This window comes from Octopus bimaculoides, chromosome 6 (genome assembly GCF_001194135.2).
Source record: "Octopus bimaculoides isolate UCB-OBI-ISO-001 chromosome 6, ASM119413v2, whole genome shotgun sequence".
Taxonomy (NCBI): Eukaryota; Metazoa; Mollusca; class Cephalopoda; order Octopoda; family Octopodidae; genus Octopus; species Octopus bimaculoides.
Window position 1 is genome coordinate 63,315,778 of NC_068986.1, and position 24,037 is coordinate 63,339,814.

Sequence of the window (24,037 nt, forward strand, 5' to 3'; positions counted from 1 at the left end):
ATATATATATATATATATATATATATATATACATATATGTGTGTGTGTGTGTGTGTACCAATGAAAAGAAGAAGACAAAAAAAAACTCTTTAACACTCCTTTAATTATAAGTTACAAATGTTTCCTTACCATCTCCATTTACAGCGCAAGTTTATGCAAAATTTCTAAAAGAAAAATCACGTAATATTTGCAGTCTTAGGCATTGGAGAGGCACTTCCTCAGACTTGCATCAAAGGCATGCCATTACATGGTGCGTCTGTCAGACATTGTTAGGAAAGTATCAGAAAAAAAGAAAAAAGAAAAAATTAAAGTGTGTATGTGGGATGATATGTGTGTGTGCGTGTATGCATAGAAGCACACAAGTATATGTGTGTCTGTATTTATACATGTGTCTTACTAGTATTTACTGTTTTTATTCTTTAAATATAACCCATCTACCTCTTCAACACTTACATATGAAACAGCATCTGTCTGTTTGTCTGTGTCTGTGTGTTTGATGGAAGGATAACAATCACCAACCACTCGTCCAAACATATTACCAGCAGACAGCAGTTACTATTGTAGTATATCTCTTTCTCACTTTCTTGTATTCTTTCCCTTTTCTCTCCCTCCTCTTTCTTTCTTTCTTTCTTCATTTTTTAACAGCACCTCTGGCTTGGTTTATTAAAAGTAGTTGCCAAACCTTCCTGGAAACATTCTCTACTGTCTTAAAAGAAAGTGCACACTGGACAATGTAGTCCCTTATATGCAGAATGGTGGAATATTCATAGCTGTTTCATCAGTGTTGACCTCAGCTAAACATCAATCTATCTCTTTTACTTCTTTACTCTATTTTCGTCTCTCTTCCATTTTTTCTTTTCTTCTCTTTTCACTCTAATGTTTTGATACATTCTACAGACTGTTACATCAGGATGTTTTGAGAAAATCACAGACATACCAAACGCCCACACACATACACTCACAGACATACAAATACATACACACATATACATGCAGAAACATGTAAACATGTGTATATACAGCACAATACATGCAAACACATACACAAGCAAATACACATGAATGTACATGTATGCAAACGTATGTACATACACACACATGCACACACACACACATAAGCCAGAACTCTTGCAAACAGTGTTTTTGTGTGCACACATGTGCATGTGTGTGTGTGCTTGCAAATGTGCAAGTTCAAAACAAATGATTAAATACAAAGGTCTAGAAGAGGGAGGCTGTTATATGCCAATTGCCAAGCCAGATACTACTTTGGGTTCACTTCCCTGTAGTTTAATTTCACTTAGGTCACTAACAGGTTGTTGCTGTTGTTGTTGATAGTGTAGTTGTTGTTTAGCCACAGATTAGCTCTGATTGAGTTATCATCAAATGCATCCCATTCATGATTGCTTGTCATATTCAGGCGTAGTGTTTTGTTTAACCAGGACTACTTATGTATTTCTCTTCCTTTTCAGTTCTTTAACCCTTTAGCATTCAGATTACTCTGTCAAAAGTAATGCATATTTATTCACATTGTCTCAAAGCTCCAAGATTATGATGATGTAATTCTTTATTTTTGGATTAAAAATTGTAGGGTAGGTGTGAGGGGCAGGATCTGGCCAGTTTGAACATAAAACAAGTAGAATATTTGGGCTGGATATCATCGGTTTAAAATAAAAGGGTTCATTATTTGTGTATTTGCAAGATGAGATGTAAATGAGATTTGACTGTCATGTCTAACATGTTGAGTGACCATGTATAAAAGTCCCTTATTGCCTCATCACTAGCATGTTGGTAAGATGGTTGATACTTCTCATCTGCAATGTTTTCTTCACATTCTGGCATAACACTATAGTATAAACAAAAAAAGAAGCACCAAGACAGGTTGCTTCAGTGGATCTATGGAAAGGTTTTAGGATGCTGAGAATGCAGCAAAAGGAAATGCAAAATATTTGATGATGAGCCTATATGCTAATTAAGGTAGCAATGATGATGGTGATTTCAAACATTTTAAAATTTAATAATTATTATTATAATGACCTTAGAAAAGTGAAAAGGGGATATGTGTTAGATGATATTAAGATCACTCATCTGCCATTCATGAATGATTTAAAGCTATTTGCAAAAGATGAGGACAAAATTGACAGCTTAACATCTAATATAAACCTGATTAGTCAGGATATTGGGATGGTGTTTGGGATCATAAAATGTGGCCTTGTAACCCTGAAATGTGGAAAACTAACAAACAGTAGAGGGATTGAACTTACAAATAGCCAGATTATTAAAGAAGTGGGAGAGGAAGAATTCAAGTATTTGGGAGTCTTTGAATTGGATAAGATCAAAGAGAAAGAAATGAAGATGTTCAAAAAAGAATATCTCAGGCGAGTGAGACTTGTAATGTTGTTTAATTTGAATGAAGAGAATAAGATCAAAGCAACAAATACATGGACTGTGTCCCTTATGTGCTTTGAAGCAAGTGTAATTAAATGGAGGAATGACGAATTAGAAAGCATTGATAGGAAAACTAGAAAACTGATGACAGTGCATAAAGAACACCATCTTAGGAGTGATTTTGCAAGACTTTATGTTGGGGTAAAAAAAGGTGGGCAAGGACTAATAAATTGTGAAAATTGTGTCAAAAGTGAAGAAAACAAGTTAGCTTGGCATCTTAAGAAAGTAAAGGATAACATTATGTCAAAAATAAGAGACCTCAATACACTGAAATTTGCTGATGTAGTAACACTGAATAACTGCAAGAAGTGAGTGAACCTGAAAAGGAATAGAAGGACAAACTTATACACAGGCAGTACACTAAAGATAAAGTGGGCATTGATTGGAATAGGATTTGGATGTAGCTTAGAAATAGTGATCTGAAAGGATACACTGAACCTCTGGTATGCTGTGCCCAGGAGTCAGCTCTTCAAACTAACTACATTAACCCTATAGCATTTGAACTAGCCATATCCAACCAAAATATTCTACCTGTTTTGTGTTTAAACTGGCCAGATCTGGCCTCTCACACCAATTCTGCAATATCATTCTAAAAATTAAGCTACCTCACCAAAATCTCATAGCAAAAAAAAAATAATGCATGATTAATTCGGAACAATGTGAGTAAATAAACATATTCGATAGAATAATGTGAATGCTAAAGAGTTAAACATGTTGACAAAATGAAATAATCATCATTATGTAGAATGGTTAGCCATCTTGTAAGCGACTGTGCTATGTTGCCACAGCGAGAGTACAAAAGACGTCATGATAATGTTGCCAGATATATCCACGGGGTGATATCTGAGAAATGTAGTTTTGTAAGAGCAGCTAAACATTATGAGCAGAAACCAGGAGGGGTGTTAGTGTATGACAAATTTAAGATTTTGTGAGACTTCACCATTCAATGGGATAAAGGGATTGAGGCAAGGATGCCAGACATTGTAATTGTCAATAAGGAAGAAAAAGAGGTCCGAATTATCAATATCTCTATCCCAGAAGATAACAGAAGGAAAGATAAAGAGTGTAAAAAGGTGGAGAAGTATTGAACCACTGAAGGAGGAAATTGAAAAGTTATTGGGGATGAAGATGGTTTTAGTGATTCCAGTGGTGATCAGAGCCTGGACTGGGTAAATATAAATTGAATTGATACATGGTTATAGGTCATGCAGAAGACAGCACTTCTTGGTACAGCAAGGATTTTAAGGAAAGTCTTGTCTGTGTAAGGTAAAAGAGAGGAAGCTGTATGGGACCTTTGTCAACAGTTGACTGCTCCCTAACTGAAGTGCCTGGACTGTTTAACGTCTAAGTGTCTGAGATTTACAAAAATGAAACATGGTAATAATATTTCTAGCATAGACACGAGGCCTGAATTTTGAAAGAATGGTTTAATTGATACCACCAACTTAAGTTCTTAACTGATACTTTATTTTATTGACCCTGAAAGAATGAAAGGCAAAGTCCACCTTGGTGGGATTTGAACTCATGATGTAAATAAAAAGCTGGAACATATATCACTAGCAATTTTTTTCCAATGCTCTAATGATTCTGCCTGCTCATTGCCTCAAATATTGGCTACTGATTTAAAAACAAAGCCAGCAATTTTGAGAGGAAGGCTCCACTTCATACCCTCAAACCCAGTATCTTAATTTATTGACGTCGAAAGGATGAATGCAAAGCTGATTTTGGTAGAATTTGAACTCAACCAAAGCATATATCACAAGGTATGTCTGCCACTCTCAAAATTCTGCCAGTCTACCATGCACATAATGATAATTATTTCTAATAGAAACACAAGATTAGAAATTTGTGGTAAAGGAGTTAATTGGTTTTATCGATCCCAGTACATTATTTTATAGAACCCTGGAAGGGTGAAAGGTAAAATTAATTTTGGCTGTATTTGAATTTGAAATGTAAAGAACCAAGGCATGTTGTTTTGCACTCTAGTGGTTCTGCCGGAATAGTAGTAATAACCATATCATAAAAACTATGTAGAATAGAATAAATGTAACATCCCAACTCCCTCTCAATATTAATTCAAGGCCTCTCTCTTTCTCTTTCCTTCTCTCTTTCATCCTCTTCACTTCATTTCCGGAAGGAGGGAAATATTGCCTGGCTCAGTCACTCAGCTATTCCCTTGCAGATCAATTAGCAGACCTTTACACATCTCTTTCTACTTCTCCCAGCTAACACATCACCTTTTGCTGCTTTTCCACCATATTGCATGCACTGTGATTATCTTCTTGGGATGACGAAAGAAGTCTGTAACAGATTGGGAGTTGAATGGTGTAGGGGTGTTACAGGCTCAGGTATCTAGATAACTATATTAATACCAGGAAATACTTAAATCATTGAGATCACTTGGCTTTTATTTTGTATTTATTTTTGTTTTGTTTATTGATCATATCTTATGTGTGTGTATATGGATGTATATTTGTGTGTGTGTGTGTGTGTCTTTATCCCTATTTCTCTTTACTGCTTCATATGATGGCATTTATTATCAAATAACAGCTGGTGATGTTTCTGGTTATGAAAACACAGTATTACTCCCACTGTATTATCTTCAAAACATGTGTGTGTGGATCTAATTTGTCAGGAAGTCTTCAGATTATTTCAGTTCCTTCTCTTGATTCTTATTCCTGTTTATAATATTTATTTACTTTAATTTGAGTTTTTCAGTAAAAATAAATAATAAAAACAACAAACTCCTAACTAATGTTTATTTTACTTCTTTATTATTTTTTGCATTGACACTAAAGACTTAATTCAAGGATGTATTCGTGTAATTAGGATAACTGTTTGTCTGTAGACATGATGTGTATAGGAAACATTTTAGAGTACTAGAACTGTATGTTTTATATGAATGAAACGTGATAGTACTTGTATTGGATGGTACATGATGCATGTGAAATGTAACTGATGTTGATTGGCAGTTTATGATTAACTGATGGTGTCTGGTAGTTCATACTAACTATGAAAGTGGTGCCTAGTGGTTTGTTCTGAGAAAATATGAAAGCTAACTTGATCATATCTGGTCATTCTTGATGATCATGAATGCTAACCCATAGTGCCCAGGGGTTTACACTGACTTTGAAGCTTAACAAGGTGATGCCTGGCAATATATGCTGACTGTGACTGGTGCCTAGAAGTACATGTTGTATATAAAGGGTATATCATCATACTGGGAAGTATATACTACATATGAAGACCAGCTCTTAATATATAAAAATACCTAAAAATACTTGCTACAATAATTGTTGTTGTGATGCTGATGCAGATTATGGTAACTTGACCTCTTTGCTAAATGGAAGTAAATGACATGGGGTGAGTAGTTTAGTTAGGTTCTGACTAAAACTGAAGCTGTTATAACAGAGCTTCTCAAACAGTTTGCCCCCCCCCCCTAGCCACATAACACCCTCAGCACCCCCACCCCTATTTTTATGTATAAATAAATATTTCATATTTTACTAATTTATGTATACTATGAATCATTTGATATTTAATATAATATATAATTTGTATACAATACTATAATAATATTATAATAAATTCATAGTGACCCCCAATCCACTGCCTTCCTCCTAATGCCTCTTTTTTCTCTATCGTCCCCACCGCCTCCTTAGGCACCAGCACCCACCTGGACTATCTCAATGCCCACCGGCAGGTGTTGGGGTAGTGCCCACTTTGAGAACCTATGTTATAACAGAGGAGATAGGTAGATAATATTGTTCTAGTATTGATTTCTAAAATTGGCAAGTGATCACAAATTTTTGGAGAGAGAATACTAGATTAAATTAACCATAGTACTTGACTTCTATTTTATTTTATTAACCCTGTAAAGATAGAAAGTGAAGTTGACCTCAACCGCATTGGACTTAGAATGATCAGGGCAATAACTAAATACCAAAAGACATTTTGTATGACAGTCTAACAATTCTGCTAATCCACCTGCAATGGAACACAGGAAGCCTTTGGAAAGAGAGAGATAATATGCTGCTATAGTTGAATGTGAACAAGACAGTTTATTTAAAAAACAAAATAAGAAAAACAGACTTCATTCATATTCATTATCATCATCAACATTCAATGTTTGTTTTCTATGCTGGCATGGGGTGGATGGCTTGACAGGAACTGGCAAGGCCAGGGGCCACATCAGGTCCCATAGTCTGTTTTTGCTTGGTTTCTACAGGTGGATGCTCTTCCTAATGCCAACCACTTCACAGAGTGTACTGGCTGCTTTTTACATGGCACCATCACCAGTTTATTATTATGTGACAACACTAGTGCTTTTTACATGGCACCAGCATCCACACCAATGCTTTTTATGTGGCACCTTGGTTTTAGAATTTCAATTCTGTTGTAGTGGGCAGGTCTTCTCAAGTACAATAGTGCACCACATATCTCGGTCCTCCATCATCTCCTTGGATTAATTCTCAGTATGTTAGGTAAATGAACTTGGTACTTTAGGGTTGACAAGTATGACTTTAGAAATGACTAAAACAAGAATTATACTTTTAGTATATTTCAAAACTGTTAATTCATAAGATGTGAAATCATTAACAAATTACAAATAATTTTCTTAGGAAACTGAGTAATATTTGGACTTTGGTCATTAAAATGTGATTAAATTTGTTTGTGTGTGTGTGTGTGTACACATGTATATACTTATAATTGCTTGATTGTTTATGATCTATAGATATTGTGTGTGTGAATACATATTTGTTTTATGAAGATATAATTTTGTTTATATATGACAATGGTATATATTGATATAGATACAGGTGTATTTTTTATATATAGGTTTACATAGCTCATATATGCATGCATATATTAGTATATATCCAAGGTACTTACTAATTGAACTACAGTTTTGTTCATTCAACTTTTTGATTGACTCTACATAGCAATGAATTGAGAAGAAAATTTTGAAGGAAACTAAGGTTCAGATAACATACTATCCTGTTTCTATATGAATAAACATGTATTAGGCTCTACGTACTTCTAACACAACTGTTGTGTGTTGTAAGAGGCACCTAAAAGGTTGGCTTCAGGAAAGGTATTCCACTGAAAAACGTTGCCTATTAAAATCCTGCCTAACTCATACCAGCATGGAAAAGCAGATACAAAAATAATGATGGCATATATATTAGATGGCATATATGCATCTACTAATTATAATCTAAGTATTGCCATTATATACATGGTAACTTGACCTGTATATACAGTAACCAAATATACACGTCATTAAATGTATGTTGTTACTATACTAAAAACCATGTTTTAATTAAGTGTTTTAACATGTTGTATGTCACTTGGAAAATTAAAAAAAAAAAGAAACTTATAAAAGCTCAAATTTTTTTTTAACCCTTTTGACACCAACTCAGCTGAAACTGCCTCTGGCTCTGTAGTACAAATGTCTTGTTTTCATAAGTTTTGAATTAAAATCTTTCACCAAACCTTAGTCACAGTTTATGTTCCTAACACTAACTTAACAATAACTAAGTTATTTTACTAAATTCTTTGTTATATTTAAAATTAATTGAAAGAAACACAAAGCATCTCAAAATAAATACAGTAATAAAAGGGTTAATGTAAAAATATTTCTGTATATTAATATTTGTTGCAATACATTTGTAAATTCTACAATATGTTGATATTTTAATTACAGATGTTGCCATGTCCTGGGCAGTATGTTAAAGCAATCTACGACTTTGAGAGTAACTACCCAAGTGAATTGAACCTACGGAAAGGTGATATCATCTTAGTGACAACTGTGGTGAATGAGAATTGGCTATGTGGCGAACTACGAGGTCAGCAGGGCAACTTTCCTGTCAGTTTTGTCTCCCAACTTGTTCTACCGTCTATTCGAAAGGGTCAAAAAATATTTGCTGCCACAGAAAAGTTCTTTGCACAAGAGAAAGGGGATTTGGACTTTTGTCGAGGTTTGTAACCAAAAGCAGTTATAATAATAATAACTATTTGTTTGTGGAGGAAGTCAGTTTAAACATCATGATGTAAACTAAATGATGCCAAAAATTGTTAGGTTTTTTTTGTTTTTTTCTTACTACAAAAGCTAGCAAGAGAACTTTCTATATTTTTATATTACAGGTCTGTTTGACCTGCTTAGAAAAAAAACAATGTTAGAATGGTGAAGATACCAGCTACGTAAAGTTGAAACATCATGGAATTCTTTTTCTTTTTTTCTTTCTTTCATTCATTCATTTAAACTGGATATTTTTTTTACAATCAAAAACACTTTATTTACTAATATACACTTAAAAAGAATGACAAAAAGAAGAGAAAAAAAATGGAGAAAAGTGGGGGGGGGGGGTTCAAAGCAGCATAAAAATGGAAGGGGAGGGGCAATGGGCCACATACCCAGAAAAAGAGGGATGCTGAGCAGCGTTCCACAGAGAATGGTCAGCGACACTTGCTGCAGTAGCCACTCCACCTCACTCAGCTCATTTCTCTGACCGGCTGCCTCTATCCCTATTTTGTTGAGGAAATTGATAGTATGGAGTCCTAGAATACCTAACATCTATCTAGATAGCAACCAGTACAAACTGATAGTGGCCAGACAGGTTCCTGTTCTTTTTGATTATTATCTCCTCCACATTGCAAGTGATGACACCAGGGTTTTCAGCAATGGATGAGGGACAAGCCAACAAGGGAGCCCATATTGGGTTGCTTAGCTTGCAAGAAACAGCAGTAAAATCTCTCTCAAATTACAGTCTATCATCTTCAGATATGAAGAATTCCTTAGATTATTTTTTTTCCCTATATATTTTATGGCTGAAAAATATAAGTAAATAAAATATGGGACGGTAACAGCTGGAATATCTCTGATCATGGTTTTGCTTGTTTGTAACAACTTGCTAAAAAACATTTTAAATAGTTTTTTTTTTTTAATTTCTACCAAGATTTGTTAGGATTTAACAAACATATATATATGCAGTTATTTAAAATGTAAATACTAAGATAAATGATAAGAATTTAATGGAGAAGCTGCATTATTTATTTCATAATACTGTTTAATCTTGACTGCATTAATAGACAGAACTAAAAATTATAGCAAGGAAATGAATAATGCTATTTTGGATATTGTGGAATAAAATTGCTTGGAAGTCAGGATTCATTATGTGACTTTTATAAACATGAAATGGACAATTTTATTTGGCTGATGGATCAATTTTTATTGCAATAGAAGATATATCCTCAATTTTTTTTTTTCGTTTTATATATTTTATTTTCCCTTTCAGATTTTGATGTAAGAGTTTCTTTGTTTGTGTATTCATGTAAAGCAATTTTTTTTTGTGACAAAATAAATTCTAAAATGTTCTATTCAATAGTAAATTTTAAATAAAAGATAGTTAAGTTTTATTAATATTCATTTATTGTGTATAATAATGGTAATAATTATTATTTTATCATGTTATAGGTGACGTTATTGTTGGCCTTCGTGCTCAAGACAGCAATTGGTGGAGTGGCTGTCTTGTTGGCCAAAGCAAAAATGGCATCTTTCCGCTTACACATGTTTATGAACTTGACAATAATTACATTTCTTTCAAGAAAGAACAAAACCAAATTGTGCGTGCTCTTGTGGATTGTACACCTCAACTTGATGAAGAACTTGGCTTCAAAGCTGGTGATCTTATCACCGTTTTGGAAATGGTTGATAATGATTGGTACATTGGAGAATGCCGTGGTAAACAAGGCATGTTTCTTACTTCTTGTGTAGAGTTTCTTAATACAGGTCTTACAAGCAAGACCTATTCTAATCCCCCTGTGACACCATCAAGCCTGTCTAAAACAACTGCTGCATCTTTTAATCTTTCTCGAACTTCTCATACATATAACAGTGAAAATACACGGTCTTATGATTCATCTGTAACTCCCTATGCAAGGACGTTGTACTCATTCACAGCACAGGCTGCAAATGAGTTGACTTTTGGTGCAAATGAGATTATATTATTACTTTGCCATGTGGATAGTCAGTGGATTAAAGGTGAGTTGGATGGGAAAACTGGAATTTTCCCAGCCAGTTATGTGGACATCATTGTAGACTGTCCACATTTAGAGTCTGATCTCTCCAACATGTCTAGTTCACAGAGTAATTCTGATAGATTACCAATCACTTCAACTGTTGACTGTCAAGAGGAAGAATGCTATGGTTTAGTTAAATATGATTTTAAAGCAGAAACCAGTGGAGACCTAAATCTGAAGGAAGGAGATACAATTACAATATTACAACAGGTTGATCAAAATTGGTTTCTTGCAAAGAAAGAAGACAATGAAATTGGACATTGTCCTGTCAATCATATTGATGTTGTTGGTTCTGAACCAAAATTTCTTTTAGCCGATCATCCCCATGTTGCCAATGCCACTGCTCAGGGAATAGGAATTGTCCCAAGAACAGAACAAAAAACTGTCAGAAATGATTTGAAAGATGGCTATCAAGACAAGGAGAATAACAATATTTTTAGTAATCAATTAAAGCATAATAAATCTTCCCCTAAGCTTCTTTTGCCTATGGTTCCTAAACCTTCCCTTCAGCCGAAACCCACCCCCAAACCCAAGCCAGTGGTTTTACCAAAGTCTTCCTCCCCTCCATTACCTACCAAATCAGTCCACAGACCACCCCGACCACACACCATATCTGGAAGTTCTAGTTTTGATACTCATCATTTGAACTCCTTAATAGAAAATGAAATGCAAACAGATTCTCGGAAGTCATTTCCAATATATGATAGCAATGAAAACATGGAATACCAAAGCTCTTCAGGTGAGAAGGTGAAGTTAAACATTGCTAATCAAACTATCTTATTTGAAAGTAAGGGCAGTGCATCATCTTTTGTTTCTTCTGATGTGCAAGAGAGACCAAGTGGTCATCAGTCTGATGACAGTCTCTCTAGTCAGTATGAGAATGGTGAAAAGTCTTTTACAAAACCAATCCCAATCCGTCGCCCTCCCCCGCCTCCTCAACGTAATAACTTCTCTGGTGCTAATTCAGTTTCTTTAAATGAGAGAAAATATATGCGTAAGAATCAGGCATTACGTTCCTCGAGCTCAAAACCGTCCCCTGTGCAAGGTACAAAGCCTTCTTCCGAGGGGAAAGGCATGCAGCGAAAACTCTCTGAGCGTATGATTCCCTCCAGACCAGCACCAGCTCGGCCACCTCCTAGATCTGTTCCAGCACTTAAGCAAAAAGGTCATGAATCATCAGAACCAAATTCCTTTACTCAAAAACCTTCTTTAACAGGTGAGTAGTTTTGTTTTTAAAGACTTTGCAATTATTAATGAATTTAGTGTATTTTTGTTTTGATTTATGGTCTATTTAAAATTCTTATATTCTTTTCCATTTTGCAGAATTCTTACCATAGGCACAAGGCAAAAAATTTCTTTGAGGAATGTTGTTGATTTAATTGTTTCTTGTATTCAACTGAAAGGTTAAAGATCCTAATAGGATTTGAACTCAGAACATAAAGAAAAAAAACTAACCTCTACATATTCTAACACAAAGAAAACTTTACAGTACTCACAGTGAAGAATGTGGCTAGCAAGATACAATAATAGGCTCAACACTTCTTTGTTCAAATTTCATTGCAGTCTACTTTACTGTTTAAGATAACTAATTACGTTCTTACCTGCTGATATATGTGTGTATGTATATATATATATATATATATATATATATATATATAATATACTTTGCAAAACATCTAAAAGTTGAAAAGATTCCAACCATTGCTTACTAGGATCAGAATTAACTTTACAAAAACCAGTTTTTTAGTTTGTTTTTTCCAGTTCATTAGTGGAAAAGAAGTAATGGGTGGATTAGTACAATCATTGAAGCAAGAAGAAGTATGCTTAGCAGTATTTCTTTTGATCCTTTGTGTCCTGAGTTAAATTCCCACCATGGTCAACTTGATCTTTCATCCTTTCAGGATCAATGAAATAAAGTATCTGTCAAATACTGTGGTCAATGCTACTGACTCAACCCCTCCTCTCCAAATTGCTGGCCTTGTGCCTAAATCAGAAATCCTTACTGTTATTTTGTGCCTCTTTAAATTCTTAGTTCAAATTTCACTTGGGTCAGCTTTACCTTTCATCCTTCTGAGGTTGATGAAATAAGTACAAGTCAAGTACGGAGATTGATGTAATCAGATATGGCCACACCTCTAAATTTGAGACCTTGTGCCTATGTAAGAAATTATCATCATCATCATCGTTATCACTGAGTTCAATTCCACTGTTTGGCTCTACTTCATATCCTTCTGGCAATGATGAAATAGATATCAGTCATATACTGGGGTCAATGTAATTTATTATATCCTTGATTGCAGTGGTAACAGTGTTACTGTTGATGTTGGAAACAGGAAGAATAACAATATATACAGGGGTTGAACAAAATAATGGAACACCTAGTATCATAGCATCATAATTTTGAAACATCTATAAAACCATCAAAAGTTTGTTTATTTTTATGTTTCTTGATTTATTATTAGTGTTGCTTAATATGTTTTGCTAAAATTGCAGTTTCTTTTCAGATATCATCAGAAAAAGGTAATTAAAATTCATTAACATGACAGATCTATTGGACTTTCAAAGAGGTCAAACTGTTGGTGCTCGTATAACAGGCACTAGCATAACGAAAACAGCTGAAGTGTTTGGTGTATCAAGAAGTACTGTCTTGAAAGTAATGACAGCCTTTGAAAAAGAGAGAAAAACCTTCTCGTTGAAACAAAACTCTGGTAGAAAACCAAAACTTTTACATGAATTGTTAGAAAGGATCACAAAAGTACAGCTCCCAAAATTACTGCAGAGCTTAACAACCACCTTAAGAACCCAGTTTCCACAAAAACTGTTTGCCAGGAGCCGCACAAAGCCAGATTTCATGGGAGGGCTGCAATTAGAAAACCACTACTTTCAAAAACAAACTTTGCAAAGCATTTAGAGTGGAATAAAAACCTACAAAATTGGTCCATGCAGCAGTGGAAGAATGTTATTTTCTTGGACGAGTCATCCTTTACCTTATTTCTGACCACTGGCCGAGTATACGTTTGGAGACAGCCAAAAGAAGCATTTGACATAGACTACCTTCTTCCAGCTGTTAAACATGGAGGTGAATCTGTGATGATCTGAGAGGCTATATCTTGGAAATCTGCCAGCCCAATGATTTCCTTTCATGACAGAATTAATAGTCAAGACTATTTAAGCATTTTATCTGATCAAATTCATCCCATGGCTGCAGAATTGTTTCCGGCGGGAAATGCGATCTTTCAGGATGATAGTGCACCAATTCACATAGCTAAAGTTGTTACTGAATGGCACGAGGAACATTCTAGTGAAGCTGAATATCTTATCTGGCTACCACAGTCCCTAGATCTCAATAACATTGAACATTTATGATGCATTTTAGAAAAACAAGTAAAGAGTTGATATCCTCCACCATCATCACTACAAGAACTGGAGACTGTTAAAGCTGAAGAATTGCCAAAAATGCCTTTGGAAACTTTGTACGAGTCCATACCTCATAGAATTCAAGCTGTAATTACTGCTAAAGGTGGTCCTACCCCATATTAAAGTAAATTTTTAGGTGTTTCCGTTATTTTGTCCAACCCCTGTATAATAATATCAAATGTAATCTTGACAGAATAATTCTGTTAGAAACATACTTTAAACCCTTTAGCATTCAAGTTTTTTTGTCAGACATATTGCTTATTTATTCCCAATGTTTTGAATTAATCATGCGTTATCTTGTTGCTTCAAGGTTTCAATGTTGTGTTTGTATATTTCTAGAATGGCATTATTAAACAGGTGGAATATTTGGGCCAGATATGGACAAACTAAATGCTAAAGGGTTAATGAAGTTTTAGTGCATTGCTTTTTCTCCTATTAGTATCCTACAAAATGTTTTTCAGATCTTTTGCTCGTCTGCTTTAAATTGACTTCTGTCAAGAATCAAAGCATAAGTGTTTTTGTCACTATGAAAAATGCTATATCATTTACTTGTTTCTCTAAATGTATCATTTCCTCTCTGTTATTCATCTATCCTTATTAGTTAAGTACTTAAATAATGTCAACTAGTAAGAGATATTTTCTTTTCTGACAAAGCTGTATCATATATTCATCTCTAATTTACACTTTTCTTTCATAAAAAGAGGTAAAAAAGAATTATTTTAAGTAAGTTATATCTTTGAAATATGTTCATACAGATGTTTTGACTAGCTAGAATTCCCTAGATCTCTTGAAAATTGATAACAGTAAGGAAATAAGCAAATATGACTTGTTTCAATTGAAAAATCTTAGATTTTCATTTCTCCTTTAGTAATCTGTATATAGATACATATGAAAATTATATTTTCAACTATTTCTATAAAATTTTCTCTGCTGCTGGCAGTTCACTGAGATATTTTTTATTAGATATTCTTGTCTTCATAGAACACACACACGTGCACACTCACAAACACATGCATGCACACGTGCATACATACCTGAAAGTCTTGGAACTTCAGATTACCAACATTAAACTAATCTGAGTTTTATATTTATCTGAACCTTAAATAGCTGGGAATATCTTATGTGCCTGGAGATGTAGAAGTTCAAATTACGAAACAAAATTAGTGTTGCAAGGCAGATGAGCTAATTTGAACCACCACTTATTTATAGTCTTCTACTTAAGGCGGAAAGATTCTTACTCATCTGCTGCAACTGCCTTGATGAAATTACAACATAGAGTTATGCATAAATGAAAATGCACTGAAGATAATTATAATAATAGTAGAACATACAATGTTATTTTTGTTTTTCCATCACTGCAATATCCTACATATGAAACAATTTGAGCTCCACTCTGCCGGTTTATTGTATTTATTTATTTTACTTTCTGTTGCAATGTATGAATAGTAGCATCATTGGTTACAGCTTTCAAACTAGCTAGACACTACTTCACTGAATTTCTGAAGACAAGACTAACAAAGGAGTGTCTGACTCAGTAGAGTACATACCATACATCCTCATCATCATCATATTATTTCATTACTTCTTTTCTTGCTGGTATGGGTTGAATGTCACTATATTCTATGACTGCATGCTCTCCCTATCCCTAATCCTTTCCTGTTTTCAAGTCGTATATATTTTATTTGGATCTTTTCGGTTTGGCTGCCAGCATTTCAAAAAGTAAAGTTTACCAAAAATTTTAAAATTTGGCACAATAATACCCTTGCTCGAACTGAATCGCTGGAGTTATTTCATTTTTTCCAGAAAAATGTTTTTAAAGAGTTATAGAAGTTTAAAGTTTGATCATTTTCATCCAGTCAGGAAACAGGATTTGGAAGCTGTCATTTTGTGCATGACTGCACATTTTGTCAACATCCTGAAAATAGCATGTGTTGTCAATATTTGTAAACAACGCATGCTATGTCTCTGGTAATTTTCTTTCATGTAAATGAATGTTTATGTTAGTTTAGCTGTTACTTTTAGCACACCTAACAACCAATGTATGCTTCCTCACAGATAAAAGACTTTTTTCAAAGACTGTTACTATGGCAACAGACAAAAGAGTTGTCATGTTCCACTTTTTACTATTGAAACAGGCATGAATGTGTCTGTGGCTTATGATTGGCTAAAATTACCAAAATTTTCAGACTTTGATTACTAATAACTCTTGATTCATTGATTTATAGCAAAAATTACTTTTACGTCATTAATTAACTTATAAAAGTTTGTCATTATACCAAAACCACAAAGCCCTGAACTTTGTTTGAAGAAGACATAAGCCTCACATTGTCCAGATGTGAGGTTTATGTCTTCTTCCAGATTATATTATGTGAAGACATGCAGGAGACAAAACATTCATATCTATGTGCATGCACACACACACACACACACACACACACACACACACACTCACTCATATACATACACACATAATGTGTATGTGTGTTTCTATTGGATAGGCTTTCATGCAGTTTCATTCTACCAGATGTAACCCACTACCTCTCTTAGTAACTGTTGCCAGTTCCATCAACTGGTTTTGTGGGAAATATTTTCCTAAGAACATGGCATCATGTTTTCCTTTGTTCACTTTCTTATTAATTTATTTGAAATGATTTCTCTTGCTAGTTAACATTTTGTATGTAACAGATCATACTCATGTTCTTGTAGTTATCACAGATCTTCAAAATTTATTCTTGATCATTCAACATCACGCTTTATTTTATACTTTCCTAATATGTTTGGCTTTTCTTAGAGACAAAACCGCTTCCATACCAACAGAAATAGCCATTCACTCAACTGCTTCCACAGGATTGTATGTGTGTTGGAATGTTTGCATATTCATGTGCGTGTGCATATGTATGTGTGTGTAATGTAAGCAGATAAATTGGTAAATAAATAAAATTGATGGAGTATTCTATAGGAACTGGATGTATGTGTGCAGAAAGGAATTCAGCGTTAGAAGATGTCATCAGAAGGGAATAAAAACAGTGGAACAAATTATTATTATTCGATAACCTCTGGGATAAAATTGTTAAGTAAAATATATAAATAAATAACATCATGAAACATTGATGTACAATAAATACCTAAATATAGAGTAGGGGAGGGTGATGCTAAACAAATGTGTCCAGTTCACTCAGGTGTGGAAAATAGTTTTAAATGCTTCTGATGATGATTTTGTATTCTTCTGTTTCATTGAAGAGAGACAGAAGCATAGACAGAGAGGGGGAAAGAGTATTATTGTATTTTGTGTTTGCCTTCTATAGTGTCAGAATAATTGAGAATGTTTGTCATGTACCAAGCCAGCGATGATGATGATTGTGATGGTAGTGGTAGTGGTGGTGGTGTTAGTAGTAGTAGTAGTAGTAGTAGTAGTAGTAGTAGTAGTAGTAGAAAAAAAAACTGAAATATCAAACATTTTTCCCTTTGCTCAAAGCAAGAAATATTTTAGAAACCAAAATATTACATCTATCAATTTGTAGCTTCTATTTCCCTGCTTGTTTTGCAAAAAAAAAAATAATAATAATAATACATGTCACAAAGACAGGACATAGCTATAAATGTATATGTTAAAAAAAAAACACCCCACAAAATCTAGATAAGTTACTTTGTATTTTTATGACTGTGTTAGAATGGACATGTAATATGACTGGATGATGTATGGAAAGATTTATGTTAAAAATGGTGATGAATGAATCATTGCAACAAATTTTGTCATGCCTATCCTGCTATTTGAACACAAAATTAACCACATTAATCCACCAACTTACCACCACCATATTTATTCTACACTGTACATCACAAAAACCTTGTGATATATATATATATATATATATATATATATATACTTGTGAACAAGCTTTTATCCTCTTTGTAGATTTGTTTTGTGTTGGGTTAGGTTGACTATTTGAGTTCTTTTCAGCAGTTTCATGGTCTTCATATTGCTAATAATCATATGTATGTGGATGTTCATATATGTCACATATATGGACACAGGTATGGGTTTATATTTAAGAAGTTTGTTTCACAACCACATGGTTCCTAGTTCAATGCCACTGCTTGGCACTGTGAGGAAGTGTTTTATACTCTAACCTCAGTATGACCAATCTCTTATGAGTGGAATTTGATATATCTTTTATCTTTTACTTGTTTCAGTCATTAGACTGCAACCATGCTGGGGGCATTGCCTTGAATTTTTAGTGGAATGAATCAACTCCAGTACTTATTTTTTAAGGTCTCTTTGCCAAACCGTTAATTTACAGGTATGTAATCACACAAACACTGGTTGTCAAGCAGTGGTGGGGGACAAAGACACACACACACACACATATATATACACATGGTCTGATCAATAAGTATCCAGATTGTTGTCATAGTAACAAAGCTAAAGCACATAGAGTGAAGCCACTTGGCACAGATTGACCTGATACTTATTGATCAGCCCTTGTATACATAAATATATACGATGGGCTTCTTTCAGTTTCTGTCTACCAAATTCACTCAGAAGGCTTTGGTTGGCCTGTGGCTATAGCAGATGACACTTGCCCAAGGTGTCATGCTATGGGACTGAACCCTGAACCATATGGTTGGGAAGCAATTTTCTTACCACACATTCACACCTGTACCTATAAACTGCATGTAAACTGTGCACACTCTGTAATATGGTTGGCGTTAGAAAGGGCATCCAGTTGTAGAAAGCATGCCAAAACAGACATTGGCGCATGATGCAGCCTTTGTAGATTGTCAGATCCCTTCATACCATCCAAACCATGCTAGCATGGAAAGCAGATGTTAACTGAGGATGATGATGATGATATATTATCATCATTATCATTGTCTATGCTCACATGGGTCTGACAGAATTTGTTGAGGTAGATTTTCAACAGCCAGATATTCTTCCTGTCAACTCCAACCTGTTTACAAGTAAGATATTTCTTCATAACCAGACATTTTTTTCATAGAAGATTGGAAATGAAGGACACTTCTTGCATGATGGTGACACATGCTTACAACTATCACACATTGTAAAGACAAGGAAACAATAACACACACACACACATACAACACTCTCTCACATACAACACTCTCTCACATACACACACACACACACACACTGGGCAGATATTCATATGTATATCATCATCATGTCTACTTCTCCATGAGTCAGACAGAATTCAGTGATTTTCTGCACATGGTTGCGCTTCCTGTCAGGTTTACAACCTTCACCTGTTTCCAAGTAAGTGAAGGCCCTCAAGGCCAGACATATTTTCATGGAAAACTGGAAGTGAAAGACACCACTTGTATGTCAATGACACTTGTTTACAACTGTTGCACAATGTCAAGACAAGGAGATAGTAACACATCCTCACCATGCACACACACAATACACATATGTACATTCACACACACACACACATATACAATGTATTTCAGTTTCCATCTTCAACATCCACTTGCGCAGTTTCGGTCTACTTGAAGCTGTAATTGAAGACTATAGTGTACACACACACACACACATGTGCTGTCTTAGAGGCAATATGTTTATATCTATACATGTTGGACTCTACCCCTGCACCCAACCTTCCTCCAAGAAGCATTCCACCTGCCCCACCCCCATCACATCTTCTTAACACCTATCCCTCCGTCACTCTTCTAATTATGGCATTATCCAGTGGTTGTAATCATTTGAAAGCAGAATTGGCACATATTTGAATCCCTTTGATGCAACCAGTTACCTCCTTCTTCCCCTGTAAGCACTTCCTATCAATATTCATCCACCATTCTCATTATCATATATTCCCACACTATTTTTCACAAATCCTCTCCCTTTTCTCTGTACTACATTTTAGATCTGTTATAACATCTTTAATATCTCACATTTCTGCAATCATTCTCAATACATTTATTGCTCTTATGTACTTCTGACCTCCATCTCTGTCACTGAACATCATTCCTCCCTTCCACTCCTACACTCTGCACATCACATTCATACTTTCTGATCCATATACAGGTTTATGATACTGTTGCTCTATTCCTTTCCTGTGCTGTCACTTGTCACGTCCTTCTGGAGCCACTTCTATCTGTCCCACCTTTCACCTTCCGCACTGATACTTACCATCAATCAACACCTCTAGTCTTGGTCATTACTCACTATATTCACCCCTACCTTATCTCTAATTATCTGTCACTCTCCTCTCACACTCTTATGAAATTAATCATCCTCTTACCTGTTGATCCGCTGCCCGTATTCTTTCTTATGCTTACTTTCTTGCCCCTTGAGAATATGTGCTGGCACCTCATCACTATCATTTTTACCTTCTTTCCAGTTATTCCCACCCTTATATAATGCAAATAGCCATGTATTTCTTCTATAGCTAGACACCTGTGCTTGTCCCTATATCATATTCCAGTCTTTTAAATACCTGGCATAAAGTTACCTCCCCTTTTCTCAAATACACTTCTACTCAGTCATGGAAGCTTTTTTTTTTCTTTTCCTGTCTTGCATGTTACCTGGCAACCTCACTAGGAACAGTGTTACACAAAAATCTACCCAGAACATAACATAAAGTGGTTGGCATGAGGAAGACCATCAAGCTGTAGAAACTGCCTAAGCAAACATTCAAGATCAACATGGTCCTATGACTTATCAGATTCTGTCAAACAATCCAGATCGTACCAGCATGGAAAATGGACATTCAATGATGATGATGTTGATGTGTGTGTGTGTATTTGAAAAAAGAGTTTTTTATTTAAGACTAGCAGTATAACCCAACCTTGTCCAGGTGTGAATTATTACGCCATCTACGATAAGTCTTGCTAGGTGAAAATCAACTAAAAAAGAAAGCCTTACAACGAATAAAACCTTATGATGTAAATATGTTCATAATTCAAAAGACGAAATTAATAGGGAAAGTCTGACAGCTGTTTTGCGTAACATTATTAAGTGTACGTAAATTGCATCCGTCTAATTGGCTATACAAACGCTTGTGCAAAACAACTTTTTGCGCTGCCTTGATTATACATAGCAGAGTAATTCCTTTTCACAGGAGGTAGGACGGCAATTTCTGATGAAGCAATTGCTGGCGATCTGTTGCTACACAGTTTTGCCAGAATTCTATCAGATTGGGCAGAAGATGTTGATGCACCATTTTGCATTATGTTCAAAGTAGCTACTGGAATGTGGTGAATTGCTGCAGTCTGTTGCTGTCATTTTAAACCGGTTGCTTTCTTTCCCCAGCAAACTCTCTTCTTTGGAGGCATAATCTATGTATATATTAAACAGAACAACAAAAGTTATAATAGATGGCAGGGTCGGTAATTTTCACATTTCTGTAATTTTTCAGATTAACACCCGCACGATTACCCAACCCTAACCCTAAAACCCTAAACCTAACCCTAATCCTAACCCTAACACTAACCCTAACCCTAAAACCCTAACCCAACCCTAAAACCGTAACCCTAACTGTAACCCTAAAACCCTAACCCTGACCCTAACACCTTAGTGAAAATTGTGGTATATTTACCAAACATTGACGAACATGATTTATATTGTAGTCAATGATTGTGTGTACAGGTAGAAGGGAAGAAATATAAAAGTTGCTAGAAACAACAGCCAAATCTCCCTTAAATCACACAAAGTTAACGGAATTAAAAAAATTTTTACATCAATGGAATTTTTTCAATGTGAACTTTCCCGTTCAGTAATTACACGCTCAACATATAATATAGAGAGTAAGAGTAAAAGAGGGAGAGAGAGAGAGAGAAAGAGAAAGTGATACGTAAACCCTAATACTAACACCCTAGTGAAAATCGTGGTATATTTACCAAACATTGACGAACATGAGTTATATTGTAGTGAAGGTTTTGTGAGGGAGAGAGGAAGAGGGGGAGAAGGAATAGAGATGGGAGCAATGAAGAGAAAGAAAGAGAGAACGGAAGACAGTTATAAAATAGCAATGCGTGCACGTGTTTATATAAGAAACACAGAAACTAAATCTTATATCTATAATGTTGATGTGTGCATGTGTTTTTACTCTTTTACTTGTTTCAGTCTTTTGACTGTGGCCATGCTGGAGCACTGCCTTTAGTCGAGCAAATTGACCCCAGGACTTATTCTTTGGAAGCCTAGTACTTATTCTATCGGTTTCTTTTGCCGAACCGCTAAGTTACGGGGACATAAACACACCAGCATCGGTTGTCAAGCGATGTTGGGGGGACAAACACAGACATACAAAGACACACATACATATATATATACATATATAAGACAGGCTTCTTTCAGCTTCCATCTACCAAATCCACTCACAAGGCTTTGGTCGGCCTGAAGCTATAGTAGAAGACACTTGCCCAAGATGCCACGCAGTGGAACTGAACCCGGGACCATTTGGTTGGTAAGCAAGCTACTTACCACACAGCCAGAAACTCTGCCAGATCACATTGGAGCCTGGTGTAGCCATCTGGTTCACCAGTCCTCAGTCAAATTGTCCGTATATGTTGTTGTCACAGATCACGTATGTGTAGTCGTGTGTGTTTTTACGTATCTATGTTATGAAAAATAGGTAAAGAATACTGAGAGGAAAGTTTAATCTATGAGTTTGTATGTATCACTTTCTCTCTCTCTCTCTCTCCCTCTTTTACTCTTACTCTCTATATTATATGTTGAGCGCGTGTGTAAAAACGCCGTTCCAGGTAGAAGGGAAGAAATATAAAAGTTGCTAGAAACAACAGTCAAATCTCCCTTAAATCACACAAAGTAAACCGAATTTTAAAAATCTAATTACTGCACTGGGAAGTTCACATTAAGAAAATTCCATTGAAGTAAAAAATTTTACGATAAAGTGGAAAATGTGGATTTCTATAGATGCAATACACACACACACATATACACACTCACAAACTCAGCTATATAGATATAGATTATTAATTATTTTAACAAATCTTAAAAAGTTGAATGATGCAGACTTTTGGGGGGTAAGTTTTTGTATTGTGTCAGCATTCCCACTGTTTAGTTATTCGAACATGTACTATAGGGTAATTTTTATACAGGAAGTTGTCTTTAATAGTGGTGTTGACAGTTTCCAGTTTAGTTTCAGATTTAGAATTCTTATAATAAAGTATTTTTCTTTTGCCTTTTTTAGTTGACCATTTATTCCTTTATTTTGAAAAATGGTATATATTTTGAATTTTTCATTTGCACAAATGTCTACATGTTCTCTACAAGGAACATTTTTAAGAGATGAATTTATGTTTAATTTGTTGTTTATGTGCTCAAATGCAATGTGTTAATTTTGATCATGTCCAGCTGATGTAATCTTCATTTCATTGTGGACATGTGATGCACTAAATGAAATTTTTTGTTTTGCCACTCATACTTGCATTAACCTTCAAGTCTTTCTCATTATTGATTCCTTTGGTTGTTCTCTGTTCAGTTATTTTGCACATCCTACAATGAAGGTCTCAGTAGTTTTTTATCTACATTATTTTTTCTTCTTACATGAATTTTCACCTTTGCTAAGTTTGTTGGTTGTCTTCAGCTGTTGATAATTTGTTATTCTTTAATTATTTTACTGAGATTTGATGATTGATGCAATATCAGGCAGTATGATTTGGCCAAATGTAAGATTTGTGGTTTCTAGGATTATGGTTGACTATATATAGATATATTTATGTCTTCTTTCATTCTGTGTGTTTGTTCTGAGTATGTATCTGCTACCAGTAATCAAATTTGTTGCTTTTACCATGTCTGTGAAGGGTGAATGATAACCATTGATAAGTGAAAAGGAACTTGAGATTTTTATTGCATTTAGATCATCGTGAAAATTAATGCGTAAACTTGCAAGGAATGAAGCCAGTATGCTCCGCTGGATGTGTAATGTCAGTGTGTATACTCGACAGAGTGTAAGTAACTTGAGAGAAAAGTTGGACCGAAGAAGCATCAGATGTGGTGTGCAAGACAGACGATTGCGCTAGTATGGTCATGTGGTGAGAATAGATGAGGATAGCTGTGTGAAAAAGTGTCACACTCTAGCAGTTGAGGGAACCTGTGGAAGAGGTA

General features: G+C 35.0%; 1 protein-coding gene across 4 annotated transcripts in view; it reads left to right on the forward strand.

Moving 5' to 3' along the window:
• The window catches only part of LOC106882709 (dynamin-binding protein), a 331,344-nt gene that overhangs the window by 207,955 nt on the left and 99,352 nt on the right, over window positions 1–24,037 (forward strand). For all 4 annotated transcript variants that reach the window (XM_052968787.1, XM_052968786.1, XM_052968784.1 and 1 more), the window contains 2 exons: window positions 8,153–8,426; window positions 9,923–11,743. In XM_052968787.1, the coding sequence (XP_052824747.1) occupies window positions 8,153–8,426; window positions 9,923–11,743 (2,095 nt within the window). The remainder of the gene's footprint in view (window positions 1–8,152; window positions 8,427–9,922; window positions 11,744–24,037) is intronic.